Here is a 21,528-nt window from a genome sequence, read left to right on the forward strand (position 1 = left end):
AAGAAGGGAGAATTAAGAAAATGCTGTCAGGAAGTTCTTAAAGATCACCGATATAACTTTGTTAAGGATGAAGTAAAATCGTTATTCTGCCATGGTGACGGGCGCGTTTGCGGGAAGCGCGGACTCGCGAATTTTCCGCAGGGCGGAAATTATGCTTCTCTCGGCAGGACAGCGGCTACAATCAGGCAGGATATTGTTCGTTTTCGTGAATGTATGCCGGGAACACAACGAAAATGCAGAACGGAAAATTTTGCACCTTCCTATTATTGCGATTGCAAAGCGCGATTTTCCACGTGAATTCCCAAGCTTCGTCGCAAGTGTCGCGATGAACTATAAAAGGATTCTCTTTTTCATGTCTCATTTCTCGGTGTGATACAAAAAGCTCATTTTCCTTGAGCTTTTTCGGACAATTTCATCTCATATGTATATTGTACTTGGTGAATCTTCGGGATACCTTGTGATATGTTATTTAAATATCGCGATGTGAACGCAAAGAGCTAAAATATATACAATACGAAAAATTTTAAACATTCGAGAGGTCTCTATATCGATAAATTTGAAGCAACTTGCAAGACACACGTACAATAATAGCGTGTGCTTACCGAGCGAAGAAAGAGACGCATATACAGACGCGATCCTTCGCAAAAGGTAAGAAAACGGTCGTTTTATACCGTTCGTGATCCGAGACGTCCAAAGAGAGCGGGAGAGCATAAAAATGAAACAATAACGGCTAATACTATGCAAAGTACTTTCAACCTGTCGTGAAGCTCAACTTTATGCTTTAAATTAAATTATGCTATGAACTTATATGGCCGTTATTTCAGGAATGGAACGCGCAAACAATATGATACAGCGTATCTATTTTTATGTTGTTGGTTACGTAACATATTGCCTCTCCACCTTTTATTATTAAAAGTTGAACGTTAAATTCTCCATGTAAAATAACTCTGTAGCTTGATCTTCCATGAAGCTTACGCTGAGAAGTTAAAAAATTCTGAAGAATTTGTTTGTCAACAGATAACAATGGAATACTCTGTGCTCGTTCAAAGTTTAATTTTTAATTGTTTGCAACAACAAATAAAATACTGCAATTATAATACAACGTCCTAATTTATTATTTCCGCATATAAAACAGTAATGTCATAAACTAGGGGAGCTTCAAATCGCTTAAAATTTTACCCGTTTTTACTGCGAATGTCCCAGTCCTTGTATTCATAATATACTCGTACCGCTAAAAGGATTAATGTTAAATAAAATGAAATATAAATTTATTCTCTTATTTTAAAAGTGACACGATTAAAAAAATAATGATTTTCGAGTTATTACCAAGAATGAGAGTTAGATAAAGATTACTTTATTAATCATCAAAAGTATATTAATTTAACTTCACAGTGTCCGTTCGCCAAATAATGTCGGTATCATATAGAGATTAAAAAAAAATCATAATGCTTTTATAATAATGATACTTTGAAATTTGCCGTTTTTGTAAATAAAAAGAAGTCTTCTATATATTTAGAGTTAAAATAATTTTGGTGATTAAAGTTTGACGAAGAAATTGTTTTATTTTGAATTTAGTTATTTTATTGATCTCAAGGTAAATATAAACAGTTGGTGATAGTTCAATTATATGACTTTTAATAATTTTATTTCAGATTTGTAATAATTTTTTAAGACAATAAAAATGTCACAAAAAGGCGGTTTTTTAAGGGTTTTGAAAGAAAAATAACAAAAATGACATTTAATAATGCTTCTAAGAATACATATATATTTTTTTATAATCATATTTTCTGTTAAATTAAAACACAGTTTTTCTCTTTTTCTGAAGAAATCAATTATTTAGTTGGTTGCATTTGAAGTAAAGGAACGAAATTATTACAAATACGTTCACGTCAAGTAGCAATTAAAATATATCGTACGCTTATTAAATACGCTATTCAGTGATGCGACGAGCTGGAAATACATCAAGCAGTGTTATCTGCGAACCGTAAAAAAAGATCGTTGAAACTTTATCAAGCTATTACGAAAGCATCCTTGAAAAACGGCATCGAGATAATTAACGGTGAGAAACAAGCTCGTCTCGCGAGCAGCGTTTTCCCTTTCGTTGCGATTGTACGCGCCTTACCGAAAGGAGAGACGACAGACAGCAGCGCAAGAAACGCCGCGCCGCGCCGCGGCCGGTTCACCGTGGCTCGTTTCGTCCGCGGGCGACGAGAGAACCGCGCAATTATAAAGACATTAAACTTGACGAGCTCGTAGTGCCGACCATACCTCATTGAATCTTTACCGCCGCTGAAGATTGCCGTGCCTGCAAAAAAAGGGCGCGATGTAGAATTCCAGGTCCGTCTTACGAGCAATTCGCTCCGGATAACTCGGGGCGGTTCGTCTCCGAGTGTCTCGTATAACCGGCGACCGGGTTTCAACAGGAAAGACGAAACGGGAAATTTTATAGGAATACCGTTTGTGCTGGACGAAGTGACGACGCGCATCACGCAAATTTATCGACCTGAAAGTGCATCCTGCCATTAAACTTCCAATAAATGTTCTTTATGTTAGATACGTCGTTTTGTGAGATACGACCGAGAGAATTCAATGATTGCTTTTATCAGTGCGAAACAGCAGTAATCGCATTCAATTGCAATAGATTTTTTCTTATTATTTGAAATAGAGACAAAAAAAAAATATATATAACTATGCAAAATGTTTTGTTTACATAAAATCCTTTCTTCTCACATTCATTATGTTTTGAATAATTGACAATATCTTGTAACCGATAGTGAAATCTGAAGAACTCGGGGCGAAGTTTTCTTTTCGAAAGCACGTGACGAAGCTTGTTAGAGTTACGATGGCAAGTAAACGGAGATCCTCGAAGCCGGATGGTGAGCACCTTGTTAAAACGTGTCCATATTGAAGAATAATGACCTTTTTGATTGCGAATCTTGAAATTGTTCGACGTATACGAAAAGTACTCTGTGTTTACATTATACTATTAAGCACTGTATACAAGTACTCACGGACGAGAGAATACAAGCCTGATTAGTCGCTCTTATGGCAAGTGAAAAGACTAATAATTCCAATTATTCCAATAAACAAAATTAAGTAAAAAACTTTTAAACATCTTTTAACTTATCAAATTATGTTGCATTAGCATTATACCCGTATCAGATTAGAAATTAGAATTGAAATTAGAATTAAAATTAGATTGAGATTGAACGAACTAGAAGAAGGAAAATCAATATTTAGTGAACTTCGCTTTTATTGATCAAATTCTAATCCAATCTCAATCTTAATATTTTATATATCATATATCAAAAAATAACACGAGAAAAAAGTGAACTAATAATAAATAAAAAAAATTTGAAAAAAATATTAGGCACCAAGATCCGCTTTGACCGAATAAGGTGTTTTATTTGTTGAACATTTCTCTCTGTCATTTTCATCTAATATTTCAAAAATGTATACAACAGGCCTGAGAAAGTATTCACTTCTTTGCTGTTCTTCTTTCAATATATCTTTGAATCAGCGATCATGCGATCCCTGCGTAATTTTCCCCATAGTCCGTACGCCATTCATCTTCCCTCGATAATAAACACCCCAAATAGCGTTTTGCGGTCTACGCAGTACCTTTCCAGCCGACGGTGCTTGTCTTTTTCCTTCCACGACTTATTGTTCTCTCGCATAAATTAGCCACGAGCACCGCGATCAAGGCACGTCGGATACTTAGAAAGTAATGCAGTCTCACCCGAAGCATTTGGATCTGATGCGTCCGGGAGATGTTAAACTGGTTCGGAGCAAGTCTGAGGCGTCAAGCTCTGTTCCGGAGATTCTGCTGCCGCGATACGTCATTCCCGCGGCTGCTAAATCGAAAACGTAGACCGGCGGCACTCGCTCCGAAAAAAAAAGTCGACGGCCCTAAAAACTCGACCACCTCTTATTTTGATTGCGACTTCAATCAAGTGGTTTATTCAATGTGCGTTTTATTACCTTCGTACAATCCGAGTAGAAGAAAAGTAATCTGGACTACCTGTGATTGGACTATCAATTATATTATTACACTTTCCAGATAAACTTTTGAGAATCCTTTTCGCAATTCTTAATTCTTCAATCAATAGATAATATTTGAAAATTTATTTATTTATTTACTTGAGTAAGTACAGTTATAGGTCAAGAACGATTTAAAATAAGAATCTACAATGAATCACAATACGACAATGGAAAATCACCGTTCATAAAATTTAAACAAAATCTGTTAACAGATCTGTCAACGAATGTTTTTGCTTTAACAACATCTGTATAACAAAAATCTGTTTTTGTAACAACACTTGTCAAAATACCATCTTTTTCTCTATTAAATAACCCTGTTATTGTTATACGTATTATCTGTGCTAATAAATAATAATAACGTTTAATTCACAACAGTCAATTATTTCATTTCATTATATAAATCTTGTAAAGTGGACAGGCAAATAAAATCTCTTACTTTTATAATGTAACGTCGGTCGTCGCGACTAATGACGTTAATTTACTGTTTGCTGACACAAGTAATGCAAGCGAATTGGCGTTCATGAGATGTCCATGTGTAAGCAAGTTTCTTTGCATCCGTTTATTGCATACCGCTGGACAGAACACGGCAGATTGTGCACGAGATGTGCACGGGAAAGTCTTATGCAATTAAGATCGAGCGGATGGATGGAGTCGTGATTCGAGAGAGTGCAGCGGCGTGCAAGTGGTAGTATTACCCGGTGATTAGTGACGGTTGTTGTCGAGTGATTTAACGTTTCTTTTGCACCGCAGAGACGGCGAGTCTCTCTCGAAGCGCAGGTAATTTATCACGTTGACAAAGATCGACGAAATAGTCAATCGATAATGTGTGAAAATAATAATAAAGAGGATTATGGTTGTAATAATGTCGTAAGAGGACGATTAAAAAGCGCAGTTCATAGCCGTGGCGCTTCGGGAGGAAAATCGCGCAATTAAGACTGAACTAATGATTCGGGAAGTGGTACGGGTTAAGTGGAATTATCTGGTGATTAGCGACGGTTATTACGGGTGATTTAGTCCTCATCTTTATTTGAATAGATGAATCGCCCGCGTTAAAAACGTATTACGCGTTTAATCAGATAAAGCGGAGTATGTAAATAAAGACCTTTCTCTTTAAATGTAAATAGCCAAAATATATCTTTGTTTAGTGAAAATTATATACACTGAAAGAAAAGTGTTTGGCATTTGTACTATAATTACATGGTAAAATAATTATAAATACGAGATTCGTTTTATTATTATTAAATATAAATAATTATATTTATAGTTCTATATTTAAGAAAAATGTAGTTGGCACTAAAAATTACAATTGCTAATAGCAGTAATAGCTATAAAAATGGAGTTTCTAATAATAATTATTTTACTATGCAATTACGGTCACAAGTACCAAACACTTCTTTCAATGTTACAAGTGTCATATAGTATCATTTGTCACATTGATGAACGAAGAAAGACGATTTCTTGAGTTCGCAGGGAAGAAAATAATTCGTCTTGTACTCGAGACAAGCACTTATGCAATTAAGATCGTGATTTGTGCACACAAGAGGCCCTATTGGCAAATGCCACTCGGCAAAAGGACTTTAACTGACGATTAGATTGAATAAAAGATAATTCAATTTCTCCGATTAGACACCTCGCGGAAGTAACAGTGTTAATGCTCAGTCAACAGCGATTTACCGCTCGGAAAACTAATTGAAGTGCAAGTGAAGATGTCTATGTCTACGATGATCATTAAAAACTTCACTTTCTAAATTTTTTTATAGACACATCGTAGAAAGCTTGACATTGAATAATATTTGCATCTCAATGGATTATACATATATACACGTTATAAACGCGTACAGAAATAAACCGACGCGGCGATGAGAAGTGGCGGCATAATTTCCAGGGAAACCGCATGGCGGAACACCGCGGTTAGTAACGATCGGCAAAGCTCGTTACTGGTGTTTAACTATCATTTAGGCAGGATTAAAGATAATCCAGTGGTCTGTGTCGTTGGAGATATAGCGAAAGCGCGAGCTACCACTTACGATCGTCGCGGTAACTCCTGATTAAGGTCGATTTATTACCCGGCGAAGGGTACCCTTTCTGAAAGGGGGAATGTGAACGGAGATAGGGGAAGGCCGCTAAATATATCTCTCGATAGGCTTATCGTGGGTGACTATTATAATTCCCGGAAATAAAGAGTTCTCCATTGAAGAATGATTTATGAGAAGTAGCCTATATTATATCTTTCTTTAAGTGAATAAGAAGAATGGAAACCGAGTTTTCATGGAGTAATATTTCTTCGAAAGAAAGTTAAGTATAACGGGAAGAACGGTTTTGTTGAAGTATTTAAAAACTTAATTATACTGAGAAAAATGTTCCGACTTGTTGAAACTAACAAAAGTTGATCCAACAAGAATGACATTTCAGTAAGATCAAATAAAATTTTTGATAACTAGAAATTCTGTTTTGTCTCACCTCATAAATGCTATTCTTGTTGGACTCATTTGTCAGTTCAATCAAAACATTTTTCTCAGTGCAGATATAGATCTAAAAATAAATTTGTTGGATCATTAAAATAATTATAGTAGTAAAATTCTTACACTAAAAAAAATTCCTGTTGAAAATGGGTAAATTAGAATTTTCTAATTAAATGTCCAATTATGATGACCGGAATTAATTGATATAATCAGCATCTTACTGGTTCGTTCATTTTCAATTAGAATTTTTTCTCAGTATAAATGTGATGAGCTGCAAGCATGATACTGCACAAAGTTTTGACATTCTACTAACCTTACTTTATCCTGTATAATTATTTTGATTTAAATCAAGTCGAAACGCGTACGAAATTAAATGTATGTCTAACAGAAGAGACAATATAAATTTATGTCTAATATTATATTAGCGCACTAATTACCCACTTTCCTGAAATTTTTGGTACTTTAATTTGTTAATTTTTGAGGAGTCTGATTCTATCATATTTAATAATTATTTTGATAGTTCAATAAAATTATTTTCAGATATTTGTATATCTAGCTAAATTTTTAGCAGAACTCTTATTTCTGTGTAGTCTTTAAACCATTTCATAAATGTCTAAAGAAAATGGGATCTGAACCGCAAATTTATAGAGAAAGTTTATCGCTCCCTGTTGGGATCGGGGCGACTGTAAAATAATATCGCGGGACAACGCATGGATGCACAATTTGTCAAACTCGGAGCATGAGGGTGTAGACTGCATACGAAGGAGGCGGTTCGTTCTAGGTGTTCCAGGTATTCCTCGGAAGCAGCGGCGTGGGGCGTATTAAATAATCTGTAAACACAGCGATGTACGATGTACGCCGCAATAAAGGAATTCTCGCGATGCGATATATTCCTGCTTTACTTTATATAAGTTCGTATTAATGCATGTTAAATTACAGCCACACGTGTGTTCGCGCGTATGTGTGGTGGCCGAGTATCACCGATGAATAACGTCCTTGGTGGCACGCGCGGGTTAAGCCGCTTTCAAAAATATGCCAGCACCTCAATAGCTCCAGTCGGCCTCGGGCAGCATCGTCGAGACTTTGTCGGCCGACGGCGATAATGTCGGAGGTGGAAGACTATGGGTAAGGTCAAAGGCGAGCTCGAGAACTTCCCTTACCTGAAGGTTCAAAGGAGGAGGTCGGACATTGTTAGTAGCGACTTATTGAGGGAGAGCGGATCCGGCGCCCAAGAGAGTCGCCAGCACGGTGAATTATCTCATATCGACATTACGGTTCATTGTAATCGGTGGCGGGATTATCGATTTTTCATTTATAACCCAAGAGAGGTAAGGGGTTTCCTGCACGTCGTTGAAGGCCAAAGCCGCGTATTTTTAGCGACCGCGCGCGCTCGGGAAGCGTGAAATTTGCGGAAACGCGAAAATACGCTCTCGCTCACGCAATGGAACAAAAATAGCATCGCACTAACGATTAATCCGCAAATTACATTTTATACTAAAAACTGCATTCTATGTATTATGTGCATCGATAGTCGTAAACCATAAGTTATAAATACAAATTTCGTCTTGGGCGGACAATTTACTATCTTAGCAAAACTCCGATTTAAATTCGTCATAACATGATTAAAAAGTAAGATATTGAAATTAAAAAATGTATTTTATAAAATACATGCAATATGGGCATGACTTCAGATCAGAATTTCAAGATAACGTAAGTAATCTTTTTTTACAAAAAATTTCAAATCTTGCAAAAACTTCAATTTAATCTCAATTATTTTGGAAACTTAACGTGCTGATGAAATTTGATTTGTATTGGTATTATTTTCAAAAATCTAATAAAAAAACATCTTGTTTGATTAAAAATAATTTTTGACTGTCAACTATAGCGTTGTCATTATCAAAAAAATAAATTATAAAATATATAAAAATAACAACTAAGACTGCAACGAGATTGCGAAGCCTCTTTGGACCGGAATATAACATTATCGCGATCAAGAATATTAGTGCATGAACATTATTAGTGAACAATAGTTCATTTTGTCGAATTAGTTTGCGTTGAATAACGATTTTTAATTTACTCGCGTAAATCCTACAGTTTGTTTTTTTTTTTTGCTGGTCACGTAACTAACTGGCTTCCAACTAACAAAGACTGCCCTGAGCAATAATGTTGAAGCCGCTCAGCTAAGTCAAAGGAATGTTCGAACCCGTAGGTGAAGAGCGGCTCAACTTCAAGCAGCGTGCTCGAGCTACTTTGAGACGAAGTTGTTCTTAGGAAGTTACAAAGAACGATGTTAACAACGAATAGCATAAATAAATTCTTTTGAAGTCCCTTGAAGAATCCACCGTCAATTGACATTGGCAAATGATCGTTAAATAAGATGAAAGGATACTTTCAAGTCGACAGTATAACCAGCGCAAAGTGAAGATTTCAGAGGAATACATGAAATTTAATCGGCCTCAAAAGCAGTTGCTAACAATAGTTAATTGAATGTTCTCTGTTTGCCTATCTGTTATAAACAGAATCATGATTTAAAAGGAGAGAGTTAATTAAACTACACTTAGAGCTAATTGATGTTAGTACGAAACCGTCCATTAGACAGTTAATACGAACTTTGTTTAATAACTTCACACTGCAGCTACCGCAGAAGTCATTTTCATATTGCGTGTATGCAGCTTCTCTCTGTGACCAACTTGGCTTAAATATTGCTCTGTGTAGATATGTATCTATATTACTTTCTCTCTCTCTCTCTCTCTCTCTCTCTCTCTCTCTTTCATCTGCAGTCTTCGTATCTATACCAGTTTCTGATATCTGGTCCATTCTATTTCAGAAGCCCTATGGCTTATACGCTCCGTGAAAGATGCAATCGAAATTGTGATACAATCTAGAAAGAAGCGGAGGAAACTTATTGCATCTCATCTCTTGTCTTATTTTTTATACTTATTTTTATACGAAACAGCCCTTCTTTTCCGAGATAATTTTGGTTCTACTTTAAATATGTATAATTCTATATAAATGAATTCTTGAATATAAAAAACGTTTTGTGTGCATCAATTTGAAATTTCACTTGCCTTATCTTTTCTTATAACCGACAGGCTATAAACGAGACATATTGTCAAGATGGTTGCGAGATGACTTTCGATAACCGACTGAAGTGTTCGACATGATATCGATTGCAAACAGCAGCCCATAATGTATCACGACATTGCGGACGATCGCGCGCATAAAAGCACATCTAGCATCCCCGATAAGAAGTACCTTTAAGAGCGATACCTCGTTTGTATCCGATACTCAACTTTGATATCTACACTTCTTCGCTTTTTCAGGAAGACATTCTCGTGACATATCTCGATCTCTCGCTTGCAAACCGGGAAATTAATTACTTGGATGATACCATCTTGTTGATAAATGATTCTCTCTTAAATCGATAAAATGGACGAAAAACATACGCGCGATTTCCTTGAGTGATAATGAAGTCAGAGTTGGCAAACTTGTTATTTATCGTCATTTTAGTGGAAAACCATCTACTTGTGGGATAAAAGCAAAGCGGATCACATAATTTATTTGTCATTTATCATCAAATGAATTAAGATCTCTACGAGAATTGACAGAATATGCATGGAACGGGATTATTACTGTAATCGATCCGACTATATTACTTCGCGTCAAACTCTGCAGTAACACTTCCCACATCGGTTTCTGGAAGTCGATTAATGTAATTCGGACGTGGCGATGATTAATGAGTAATTATAATCAATTCTGGATGTAATAAACGTAGCACCGTATACAAAGTCGAATAATGAAACGGAACGAGTTAACTCGATCAATTAAACGAATTTAATAAATAACACGTAATAAATAAACGAATATTTTTCATATATATCCATCTCAATGTTTCGATAAAATTGATATTTGCTGTAGGAATTATTTCGCCCGTTGAACGTTGATATATGACTAAAGCTCACCACGAGGAGGACACATCGATTTTCAGAAGTTACGCCGCCGCATCCGAGCCAGCTACCGATGACAGCCAGTACACCTGCGACGATCAAGGCGTAGGCCAAAGTAGGATACGTCGACGTGGACATCAGTGACACGTAGCTGTGCTTCGCTGCCACCGTCCAGATACCGATGCCACCTACCACCAGTCCGGACAGCTGCAACACATGAACGAGAAATCCTCAATTTAATTTTACGCAAGCACGCAATGAAACGTCACAAAACATCCGTCGCGATGTGACTTACGATTTATATACAGCCTGTCTTGTATTTTATAATTGCAATAACTACGAAATAATTTATTTTGCTGTACACGAAAAAGACAGTTTTGCTGAAATATTAAAAAATTTAGTTAGATATTGATCTAAAAATAATTTTGTTGGATTAAAATAATTATATGGCTCGAATTGATGAATTTGTATAAGGATGACAAAATTTTTTCAAACATTACTTATCATCGTGCTTCAGATTCCTATATATGTAATTATTTTTTCAACTGTCTAGTTAAAGTTTTAGATACTTCAGCATGATCGTTCTTTCCGTATATACATTAATACTATATACAAGTTGTATATACATATACAACTTGTGTATTTGTCACTTTTGTAGTTTTTTTGCCAATATGGCTTTTTATCTATGCCTTTTTTTCTGGATGTAGTAAAGCGTTTCTCGATAACGCAACTGATGCAAATAAGATTTCTCTCGATACGCCGGAATGAAAATTTTTATCACGCTGACGAAAAAGGTTTCTCTCGAATTGACTTTTCCCGTGTTCAAACTTTATCTTTTACAAACAGCATCTCCCTGTTCCTCTCTTTCCTTTTACAGAAATGAATTCTCTGATATGACGAAATGAATCTAAAAGTTGACGAAGTAAGACTAAGTACAATTGTGTTGTTTCACTGTGAAAACTAGTTCAGTGTTTAATGTTCCATTGATAAAACTGGTGCAAAACACTTGCACCGAGTTCAACTTTTGCTCCACTGTCTTTGAAGTCAGTGGAGACCGATGCAAGTTGAAATTGAGGATTGTGTTCGTGCAAAGGATATGATATTACGTTATGATATGATGTTACATTGTTGTAATTAATGTTATAACAATGACATTGTTTAGTTTCAATGTTTCTAATAATAGCTATGCAATGCGACATTTTGACGTTTAAAACTCTTGAAATATAAAAATTTAATTTAAGAAAACGTTTTAAATAAATAAATGAATCAAAATATTGTAAAATAAGTAATTCAAGTTTGAACATAGTTATATTTTTTAGGGGTGTTATAAAATGGATGTTCCATTGAACCGCACTAAAGCTGCACTATTACTGCATTAGTGCAGTTTTCATCTAAACCTAGCACGGCGCTAGTGCTGCACCAGTTTTCCCAGTGGAAAACGTTACAAATCTCATTGATCTTTCTCGAATTCCTCGGAAGAAATCCGAGATTGATTATACACCCGTCCGTCATCTCGGTTGTCGTCGGCATCTTCGAGAAAATCTCTAGGATAATCGCTACCAACGATCATCGGGAAGAACACAGCTAACGGGAAGCGAGAGTCGTCGTTCATGTCCGTGAAGAACTTCCGATAGGATCAGTTTATGGACAGTGCGTTTCATTCAATTTCATATCGTGCCCGCACCGGCTTCACCGCGGGCGTAAAGTCGCTCCGATGAGTGCTCGGATATCGTCACCGCCCACGACAGCTGGTACAAGAGAAAGAGAAAGACGGAGAGAGAGAGAGAGAGAGAGAGAGAGAGAGAGAGAGAGAGAGAGAGAGAGAGAGAAAGAATAACGGATATTGGCCCGATATAACTACACGCACCAATGCACGTAGACATTGCGTATACGGGGTGTGCGTTAATTGGCGCCGCGAGCAGAAAGCAAACGATTCCCGTTGACGCTGAAGTAACATTCCGAGATGTTTCCTGATGATGAATTTTAATTTGAGATCAAAACTCAAGAGAGATGTGTAAAGAACAAATTAAAAATCACTCAAGTTAACTGTCGCTCTCAGCTTCTCGTTTAATTTAGGAAAAAAAGAGTTACAAAAGGATTATATTATAGCAAAGTACTTAAACTATGTCGAGAGATTACTCTTCCAAGATAACTGGCTCTAATTTTTCTTAGAACCGTTCTTTAAAAGGAAGTACTCTTTTGGAGCAGTTTCATCCGTTTTTTACGTCCTTAAAGTACACAGAGATTCTCGTGCGACTCTTTTTACTCGCCCCATACAGCGTTTTACACGCGTAACGGAAGTGTCATCGTCAAACGTCACGCATCGCGTCCGATTAAATGCCGCGATTTATCCTGCGGTTCTTTTTGTCTCTCACGCCGGACATCGTTTTTCTTGCAGCGCGATATTTTTTCCCCTCCCTCTCGTTTATAGTGACACACGGACACGCACAATGTTCCCTCGCGAGAGAACGGTCGCAGGTACTCCAGAATATACGAGCTATGCCGACGTAAATATCGGCCGACACGCGTGATATTTACGGTATCGGGGAAATGCGGTTCACGTAGGTCACCATACACCGTCTGAAGAACAATGACCAACTTTGAGACCGGCTAGCGTTCTCCAAACATCGTAAATATGCGATTTTATAATTATGTATTGAAAAAATTATATATGAACCAATGTTCTGATTAAACCAACAAAAGAACCCAACAAGAATGGCACTTCGGTGAGACCAAATAGAATTTCTAGTTTTCTGTTTATTTATAAATGAAAAAATACAATAAAGTTTACTAACTGGCAAAATGATTATAATAATAATTAAAAAAAGGCCTTGATTGACAAAACCGTCAAGTAAGGATTACATCTGACCTACCATTAGAGGGTTAAAACTCTGTGTTTCTTCCATCGTTGATTTGTTCCACGAGAACATTAGTCGATGCAACTTGGCATGATAATTGATATCGATAATCTGAGATTGAAATGTATTACTGCGTGTTATACCAATAACGATTATTATCTAACACTGATCGGATATTACGGAATCAATGCACGAACATTTGCCAACGGCTGCATAATAATCGATAATACGGTGGCTGCATTAGTCCTAGGAAATCGTGACAAGAAAATTTTTATAGATTCCATTCCATTTATTACGCTCCAAAAAGTATCGAAAATCTGTTTGAATATTATTTCCAACTTTTACATTTCAAAGTTTTTCAATTTTGGATAAGATATACTTATCTGCACCTCATTGCATTTGACTCTTATACGATGTATCTTTTTGGAAAGATTACAGTAGAGCAGCGCGTAAGAGAATACTGTTATTGGAAATAAACTGATATTATTTGTAAAATATGCGAATGTCGATCGGTATACGATATTTACGATATTGAGGAATGCAGCTTTACGAGCGCAAGCTCATCGCTGTTCGGGTTCGAGAGCTGAAATTATCTAGCCTGGAATTCGCGGTGTAAACGTGCGGATAATGTGCGACATTGTAACGGCGTATTATGATAATTTGCTTTAGAGCCGGTTCTCCATCAAGGAATAAAAGTACCGTAATTTTATTCGTAATTCGCAGGAAATACTGCAGCTGTGATATTCATAATATATCGATGGCGTGTAATTGTAGAAAAATAATTATTTAGTCGAGTAAAACCTATTGTTGTACGTTGTATGATTGTGTTCAGATGGACCAATTCATGGCATGATAGAGAAGTATTGCGGATGCGTTCAAATGAATCATTTCGCGGCGCCACAAGGACGCGTCACAGGTCCATAGTTCTTTACGAGTGACAGAATTATTTAGTATAGTATACAGATTCGTGTAATAATGCCACATATTTGGTATTTGTAGCACGCAGTTTTATGTTGTACGTTTATAAATCAAAATGAAAAAATTAAGGTTATTTAATGACTAATATCATACAATGATACATTTATACTGTAGACTTTAAGAGAAAATCTCTTTTGTGCCGCGCGAGAAAGAATGCCGCCACATTCGACATTGAACGTTTTGTAATAGAAATAGAGACTCACCCTGCTATCTGGAACATTAAATTACAGAACATAGCAATACGCTATAAAAACGAAAGAATGGAAAGAAATTTGTACATTATTTACAAAACGCTTCGGAGAAATGGATACTCCGTAGAAGAAATCAAGCAGGTAAAGTTTCGTTGAACTTTCAATATACGATTTCAATATTCTATGCAATGTACCATTGTACGACAGAATCCATAGATAGTCTTAATTTTTAATATTGACTTAGTCATGTATAACCATAATGTATTAAGCTACGCGGAGAGAATTTTCTTTTAAAATTTACCCTCAAAATATGGTAATTGTGGTACGAGCAATATTTTAAAGACTTTTACCGTGCACTAAAATGCACGGTAAAATGCTCGATCAAACTTATTTTATACTTTATTGTAGTTTTATTAATGTATGAGAGAGATTTACATTAAAAAATTCTTCGAAATACAATGTTATTCCACGACTGTCATATTTTTAGGGTAAATTCTAAGAAAAAATTCTCTCCGTGTACAGCGTAAAACTGCGTGTTACAAATCTGTGGCGCTATACGAATCTGTAGCACTACGAGGGAAAGAACTTGAAATGTGCATAACAAAACATTATTAAATGTTAGAATTTTGTCGATGATAAAACAATAACATTTTTATATGATAAACTTTATACGTCGTTAGATATAACATTCCCGTGTTAAATTGTACATACGATTCTTACTGTGTGTTTTTCCAAAGTATCAGCATGATATTTGATATCAGGACACGTTTCCACGCATAAATAACAAACGTTTCGCCGTATCCATTAAGGAGTGAACGGCGATGTATCCGGGCAATATTGCCAGATACATCGGGGTCGTATTCGAGTACCAGCGTAACGGGCACGTGCGTAAGTACGATTCTGTACGAAAAGGAACTCGATTCGATTCCCCACGGTTATAGGACCATCGCGGTACCGGGCCGCAATTTATTATTTTATCATTGTCCCGATGGCGCACACGGACGTTTATTCTCATGTACGCTATAACCCGTGTGCGCGTCGGGTCGGCGATATAAATTGTATGTATCGCGCGCCGCGCCGATATTCTTCGCGTCTACGTGCCCGTATTTCAAATCACCGGCTCCGTATCCGGCGTCGCGACGCGTCGTCCAACCGCGGTTGGCAAACAGAGTCTGGGAAAAAACGGACGTATATCGAAACTGCCCGTGTTTCTGCCCGATCACGGATTCTTCCTCGACCTCGCGCGACGCGAAATGCGGCGTGATTTCGCTTACGTCGTTCGGAAACGTTTTGCATAATTGATCCGGCGAGCCGCAGCATGAATTAAGCATGAATTAGGTCCACGATGGTACGTGGGAAAAAAAAAGAGGAAAGAACACGGTGTAGAATCCTATTTGCGGGAGCTCGATAAAATGAAACTTACGACACGATATTTATTGGATCTAAGAAAATTCCGTCCGCGTGATAATTGCGATCTTGTCGTATAATAAATTGCGAATGTACGGGAAAGATGTATATATTTATCGCGTTATTTTCTAGATATACCTTCGCTTATTCCCCCAGTAGATTCCTGCTTAATACCGTCATCCTAAACAATCTCTTTCGGTACGCTGCTCAGGTACACTTCAGTCAGCGGTTCGCCTATGTACTTATGCATATAGTGCACCCTCGCGCGAACTGCATCGGATGTAACGAGACAGCTGGCGAGCCGAACGTGCCAGCCAATGCAAGCGCACGATCAGCTCTGGGTTAAACTACGTTGCAACTTGGGGGCAATGTTATGCTAATCCGTTCACGTACTCGCTAAAATTTTGCCGGACAGCGCGACGCACGGGCGGACGGTGCGCAGAAAACGACGAGCGGAAAACGAAGAAATTAAAAGTCGTACATCATACCATGCGGTTGCATGGAAAACATCCTGAAAATTATTGCGGACTCGTGTGAAATCGTGTAACGCGGCGGAAGCACAATATAATGAAATATTCGCCGAGAAAATACATTTTAATTTCTTCATTAAATTCTGTGCCATTTCTATCTTGTGTGCGAAAGATTTAATTAAGATTCGCGCAAATTCGTGCGAACGTTTCGGGAAAGAATAGGACGTTATGTAACTACGAACTTAACAAAGGGGGATGTTAAGTTGTGGCTGTTTTTTCGGCTAACATAATAACATTTTTTTATGTACAAATTATATGTCATATTAAAGGGCTACTTAAACGGAATCGAGTGATGTATTTATTGCTTATCTTGGAAAAACATCGAGAAAGAAATCGTGATACATGAAAGACAATAAATCGAATTGGACTTTGAATTTTGTCTTGTGTGTGTGTGTGTGCGCGAGACAACATTTAACCATTAATTTGAATTCTTTAAAATGTGACCAATTCTCTCGACTAAATTTATATTTCAATTCATTGCCATTTTATAAACATCATCCTGACTATAACATTTTAATATCGTGACTTTATGTTCTACATGTGTTTTAAACTTCTGTGGATTGAAATCGATTTGACATCACTTGGTCATATAACTGTGTAAACGACACATTTGATATATGAAATCTGTGTTCTCGCCACTGGAAATTTCATGTAACCACATATGTAAACTTTTCATCGAAAATGATTTTAAAAAAAAGAGTCGAAAGGTACGTATAAATTATTTTGTAATAATTAATATTAATCAAGCATGTAAATATATTGTATACGCGTTAATTATAGCGTTAAATCTCATTTGCCCCTTCATTTGATTTAATAATCTAATGCTAATCACATTATAAAAAAGAAGAAATACGACACAAACATCTGTCATTACAGAACATAGTCTAAAATATTCTCATGATTTCGACTGGAGTAAAGTCGAGGTTTTGGATAAAGAAATCCATTTTAACAAACGCTTAATGTCTGCAGAAATAATACATATGTGAAGCAAGATTATATATGGTTTGGATTTATAAAGTAATACTAAACATCTGGATCCAATTTACTTAAATCATTCATCATTTTGATATGTAACCCGTTCTCTTTCCCTCATTCTCCTCCTTCCATTTATCTTCCTTTTTTAGGCTATGTGAGGGATAATCCATAACCGGGAGGGGAAAAAGGAAAATATTTAACATCCGGTCTCTCTTGCACTTTTATTGTAGTTTATACTCGACTTCCATATTGCATAGGACTTAAATCCAAAATCGAAACGTTTGCGATTACTTTACCTTCGCGTCAATAATATATAATATATAATTTACGCGGAGGCTCACATATATCAAATATTTTACTTGTATCAGAGAGCTTTTTTTTCTCTTATAAATATTAATACTCCATTTTACGATACGCAGGAGTTTTACTTATTTGCTTTACAACGATAATAATTATTTAAAACGAAATAAGTGAGAGGTATCCACGCCGGACACCGTTTCCGTGATACAACTTTAATTTCGCTCATCGATCGTGCGCGTAGCCGAGCGTTTACGATCTCTACTACCTAGATCGTAACTTTCAACGAGTTGTCTATCGGAAATACTCGCGGTCTGACAGCCACGGAAATCTCGTTCGGACTGGTTCTCTGGTATTCTCAAAGGGACGTCGGCGACCTCCGCTAACGCCCCCGCCTATCTCACGTCTTACGTTTACTTTTATCCTTTCTTCGGAATCGACCGCGGCCTTATCTCGTCTCTTCCTACCGATGTTACCGATCCACGGGGCAAATAAAGTTCTTAAGATGTAACGGCGTTTAGTCCCTTTTTATTGCATTCCGTAGTATAATTCTTGACGGACCAATCCATGGAAAGCCAAGCTTTGTTGACGGGGATCCTCTCTCGGAAGGAATTCCATTCGATACACAAAGAAGATACGGGGAGATACGATACGGAAGGATAGAATGAATAGCGACGACGCGACGCGGCGGCATTCCCGCGCGCGATTCGACTTTTTCCACTTTATTCCTACTGCCCGTGATCTCTCGCAGATCTATCGTTGGAATTGGAAGCATCTGTTTCCCGCCCGAGCGTACTGAGGGTTTCCCTCTCATTCGAGAGCAGGATAAATGCCCGTTCCGTTTAGAACAGAGAACCGAATGGAACGAAGGCGAAGTGGAATTAAAGACAACATGACAGTTCGAATTTGTATACCGCCCAGCTTTTCCACCTCGCCCTCTCTCTCTCTCTCTCTCTATGCGCGCTCGTTGTCTTCCCTAATAAAAATTCACTTCGTTGCTCCTGCCTTGCGAGCGAGAAAGGGAAAAAATATGTAGCTATCGTGCAATTGCCGTCGTACAATAATTGCGGAAATGGGATTCGAGACACACGATCTTGCTTTGGTGTACGGACAAGAGACACGAAACGCGATGCAATAGAGAAAAGGGAGAGAATCGCGTAAAGAAGGAGGAAAACTGTAATATCTTCGAGCTCCTTGATACCAGTCTCGGACGAAATTCCAAGCACCTTCAAACGACGTCTCGCATTCCCGGCGGGGTTAAGTACTTCGTACGAGCTCTTCCGCAGACATTCTATTGCAAATGCCAGGCGTTCTCTAAATAATTAAATCATCTCCGCCATGCAAACAGACGATTATTTCGAATACGGCCGTCGAAACTTCGTGCACGCCGGTCGATGTCAAGGATTGGTTGAGCTGCCTACAGCTTAACATAAACGCGATATAATTCAATTCGTTACTTAATTATTCCTCCCCGTACTTCCTTCGTATCTCGGTATTAATAATATGTTATTTATAACAGGTATCGGGCAAAGTTAATTAAAAGTTTATCACCGATCGACTCGGCGCGGCGTCGCGCGCTGTCAGTCTACCGTGGCAAAAAGAAATTACGCTGGCGCAATTAGAGGGTAATTAGAAAGGTGAGTTGCGTAAAAAAGACCATGAAAAAATTATAAGAAAAATGTTAATTATGATTTATTTGATACGAACGCAATTTTCCGCCGCGCCGTTCCATTTAAAAGTATCGTGTGTTAATTGTTGTCATTTCCTTTCTATTTTTACTATCCCTTTTTTTTTTATTTAGTTCTACATGGTTGCGAAATTTGTGTTACATTTAACAAACGTCACGTATCTTCAATATTTCACTCAAATTTTTGTGTTAATTTTTAATACAAGATGAATACATTAAAAAGAAAAACAAATATTAAATATAAAAAATGTAAAAAATAATGGTGACACAATTTGTTGGTAAATTGCGAAAGTATATTTTTTCGGTAAAATTAACATAAACACTAAAAAAACATGTTTATTATTACAAATTTTTATTTTTTTATGGACATACGAATTTTTAATTTATAATAAAAGAAACCAGCTTTTTTTTGCTGGACACTGCAGTTTTCATGAACCCAATCTTCACAAACGTTACACTGTCTATCCAATCCACTATCTGCATCTAGTCTTATTACAATTTTCTCCGCAAATAACACAATTAATCTTTTCGCTTTGTTTATTGTTCCCCTAGAGCATACCTTTTTACGGTATTCGCTGACAGTTTTGTTTCTTATTCCTATTTTTATTCCTACTCAGGTTGTCCGATATCACTCAAATGATGCCATTTTTCTTCTGCATCGTACACACAGTTCGTCTGCGACCATAATTCCGGACCTCCCAGTGAATTGAAATAAAAAAAACGAGATATCATTTTAATTAAAACACTTGTGGTTATCTCGTTGGAACTGGAATTACTTTGATAACTTAATTTTTTATGTTTTTATGTTTATTCTAATTCCAACAATAACTGCAAGTGTTCTGATTAAAATGATGTCTCGTTTTTTTATTTCAATTTACTGGAAGGTTCGAAATCATGCTCGCAGACGAACTGTATACAATGCAGAGGGAAAATAGATTTTTAATATATCACACGTTGTTCATATTTTTTATTTAAATAAAAAAAAATTTCATCTTTAAAGTACAATAAATAAAATCCAAAAAGTTATTTTGAAAAGTATTCACATACTTTATAAAACAAATTCCTAAAAAATAATCTGTGACAAAGTAAAAACCTTAAATACAAAATATTCAAATAATACGATGTCATTATGTTAAATCAACGTGTAAATATGTTTAAAAATTCAACGGTAAAATTTTAACAAGAATTGGTTTTAACACAAATACAAAACGTTTCCTATTATGATATAGTCAAGAAATTCCACGTTTGATAATATCTTACGACGATAGCAGAAACCACCTTTGTGGCGATATACCAGCCCGCCAAATGCACTCCGATGCTACCAGCGATCGATTTCTCTTTTTTTCTCCTCGCCGACCGATCCCCGACGCCGGCCAGCATTTTTATTACATTAGACGTCAGGATTTCAATATCTCCACGATGTACGGCCGGACGACGAGGAAATAAATTTGTGCATGGTAACGCTACGCGCTACATGAGAGTCATCCCATTACCGGGCCAGCATCCGAAATCTGTACTGTACAACGCGTACACGTCGTGTAAAGTCCAGTCGTAGCCCGTTTACGTCGGATGTACTCGTTTCCATTTTAATTGCGCCAACAACGTTTCGCGATGTGCTTCCGGCGATTTCATCTCCAACGGTATCGACAAACCATGACAATGCTATAGCCACCGGACGGTTCAGTATTTAGAATTTGCTTGCTCGCGAAATTGTTGTCAGGCTTTTTTCGTGAATACTAAATTTGCTTTGTGTGTTTGTGAAATGTTTGTAGTCATGTCATATTTTATCGTTTTAAGCGAGTTTGTGATTAATATAATATATAAGATAATTAATTTTTATAATAGTAAGTGAAAATTGTCCGACAAATGCTTAATATAACTAAATAAAGAAGGCCACATTTCATCAAAGTCGATGTTGCTGCTCAATAATATTTTTGTGCAAATCTTACAAATTCCAGTTGAAGCAAATTGCGCACCGATATATGATTTGTCGATCTTAAAACACAGTCTTAAACTGAAGCTGGAATATTGTAAAAAGTATTACCTTAGTCAGGATTTGAAACGTAAGATTCATGCAAAAATATCATATAGAAAGAACGATTTTACTAAAGTATCTAAAATTAATTACATAGTAGATATTTAAATGTTCTACATA

The 21,528-nt window shown here is 36.8% G+C and overlaps 1 protein-coding gene across 1 annotated transcript in view; it reads right to left on the reverse strand.

The window, feature by feature from the left end:
• The window catches only part of LOC108765041 (CD151 antigen), a 122,599-nt gene that overhangs the window by 14,134 nt on the left and 86,937 nt on the right, over nt 1–21,528 (reverse strand). The window contains exon 4 of the mRNA XM_018513532.1: nt 10,466–10,657. Within this exon, the coding sequence (XP_018369034.1) occupies nt 10,466–10,657 (192 nt within the window). The remainder of the gene's footprint in view (nt 1–10,465; nt 10,658–21,528) is intronic.

This window comes from Trachymyrmex cornetzi, unplaced genomic scaffold (assembly GCF_001594075.2).
Source record: "Trachymyrmex cornetzi isolate Tcor2-1 unplaced genomic scaffold, Tcor1.1 scaffold47, whole genome shotgun sequence".
Classification (NCBI taxonomy): domain Eukaryota; kingdom Metazoa; phylum Arthropoda; class Insecta; order Hymenoptera; family Formicidae; genus Trachymyrmex; species Trachymyrmex cornetzi.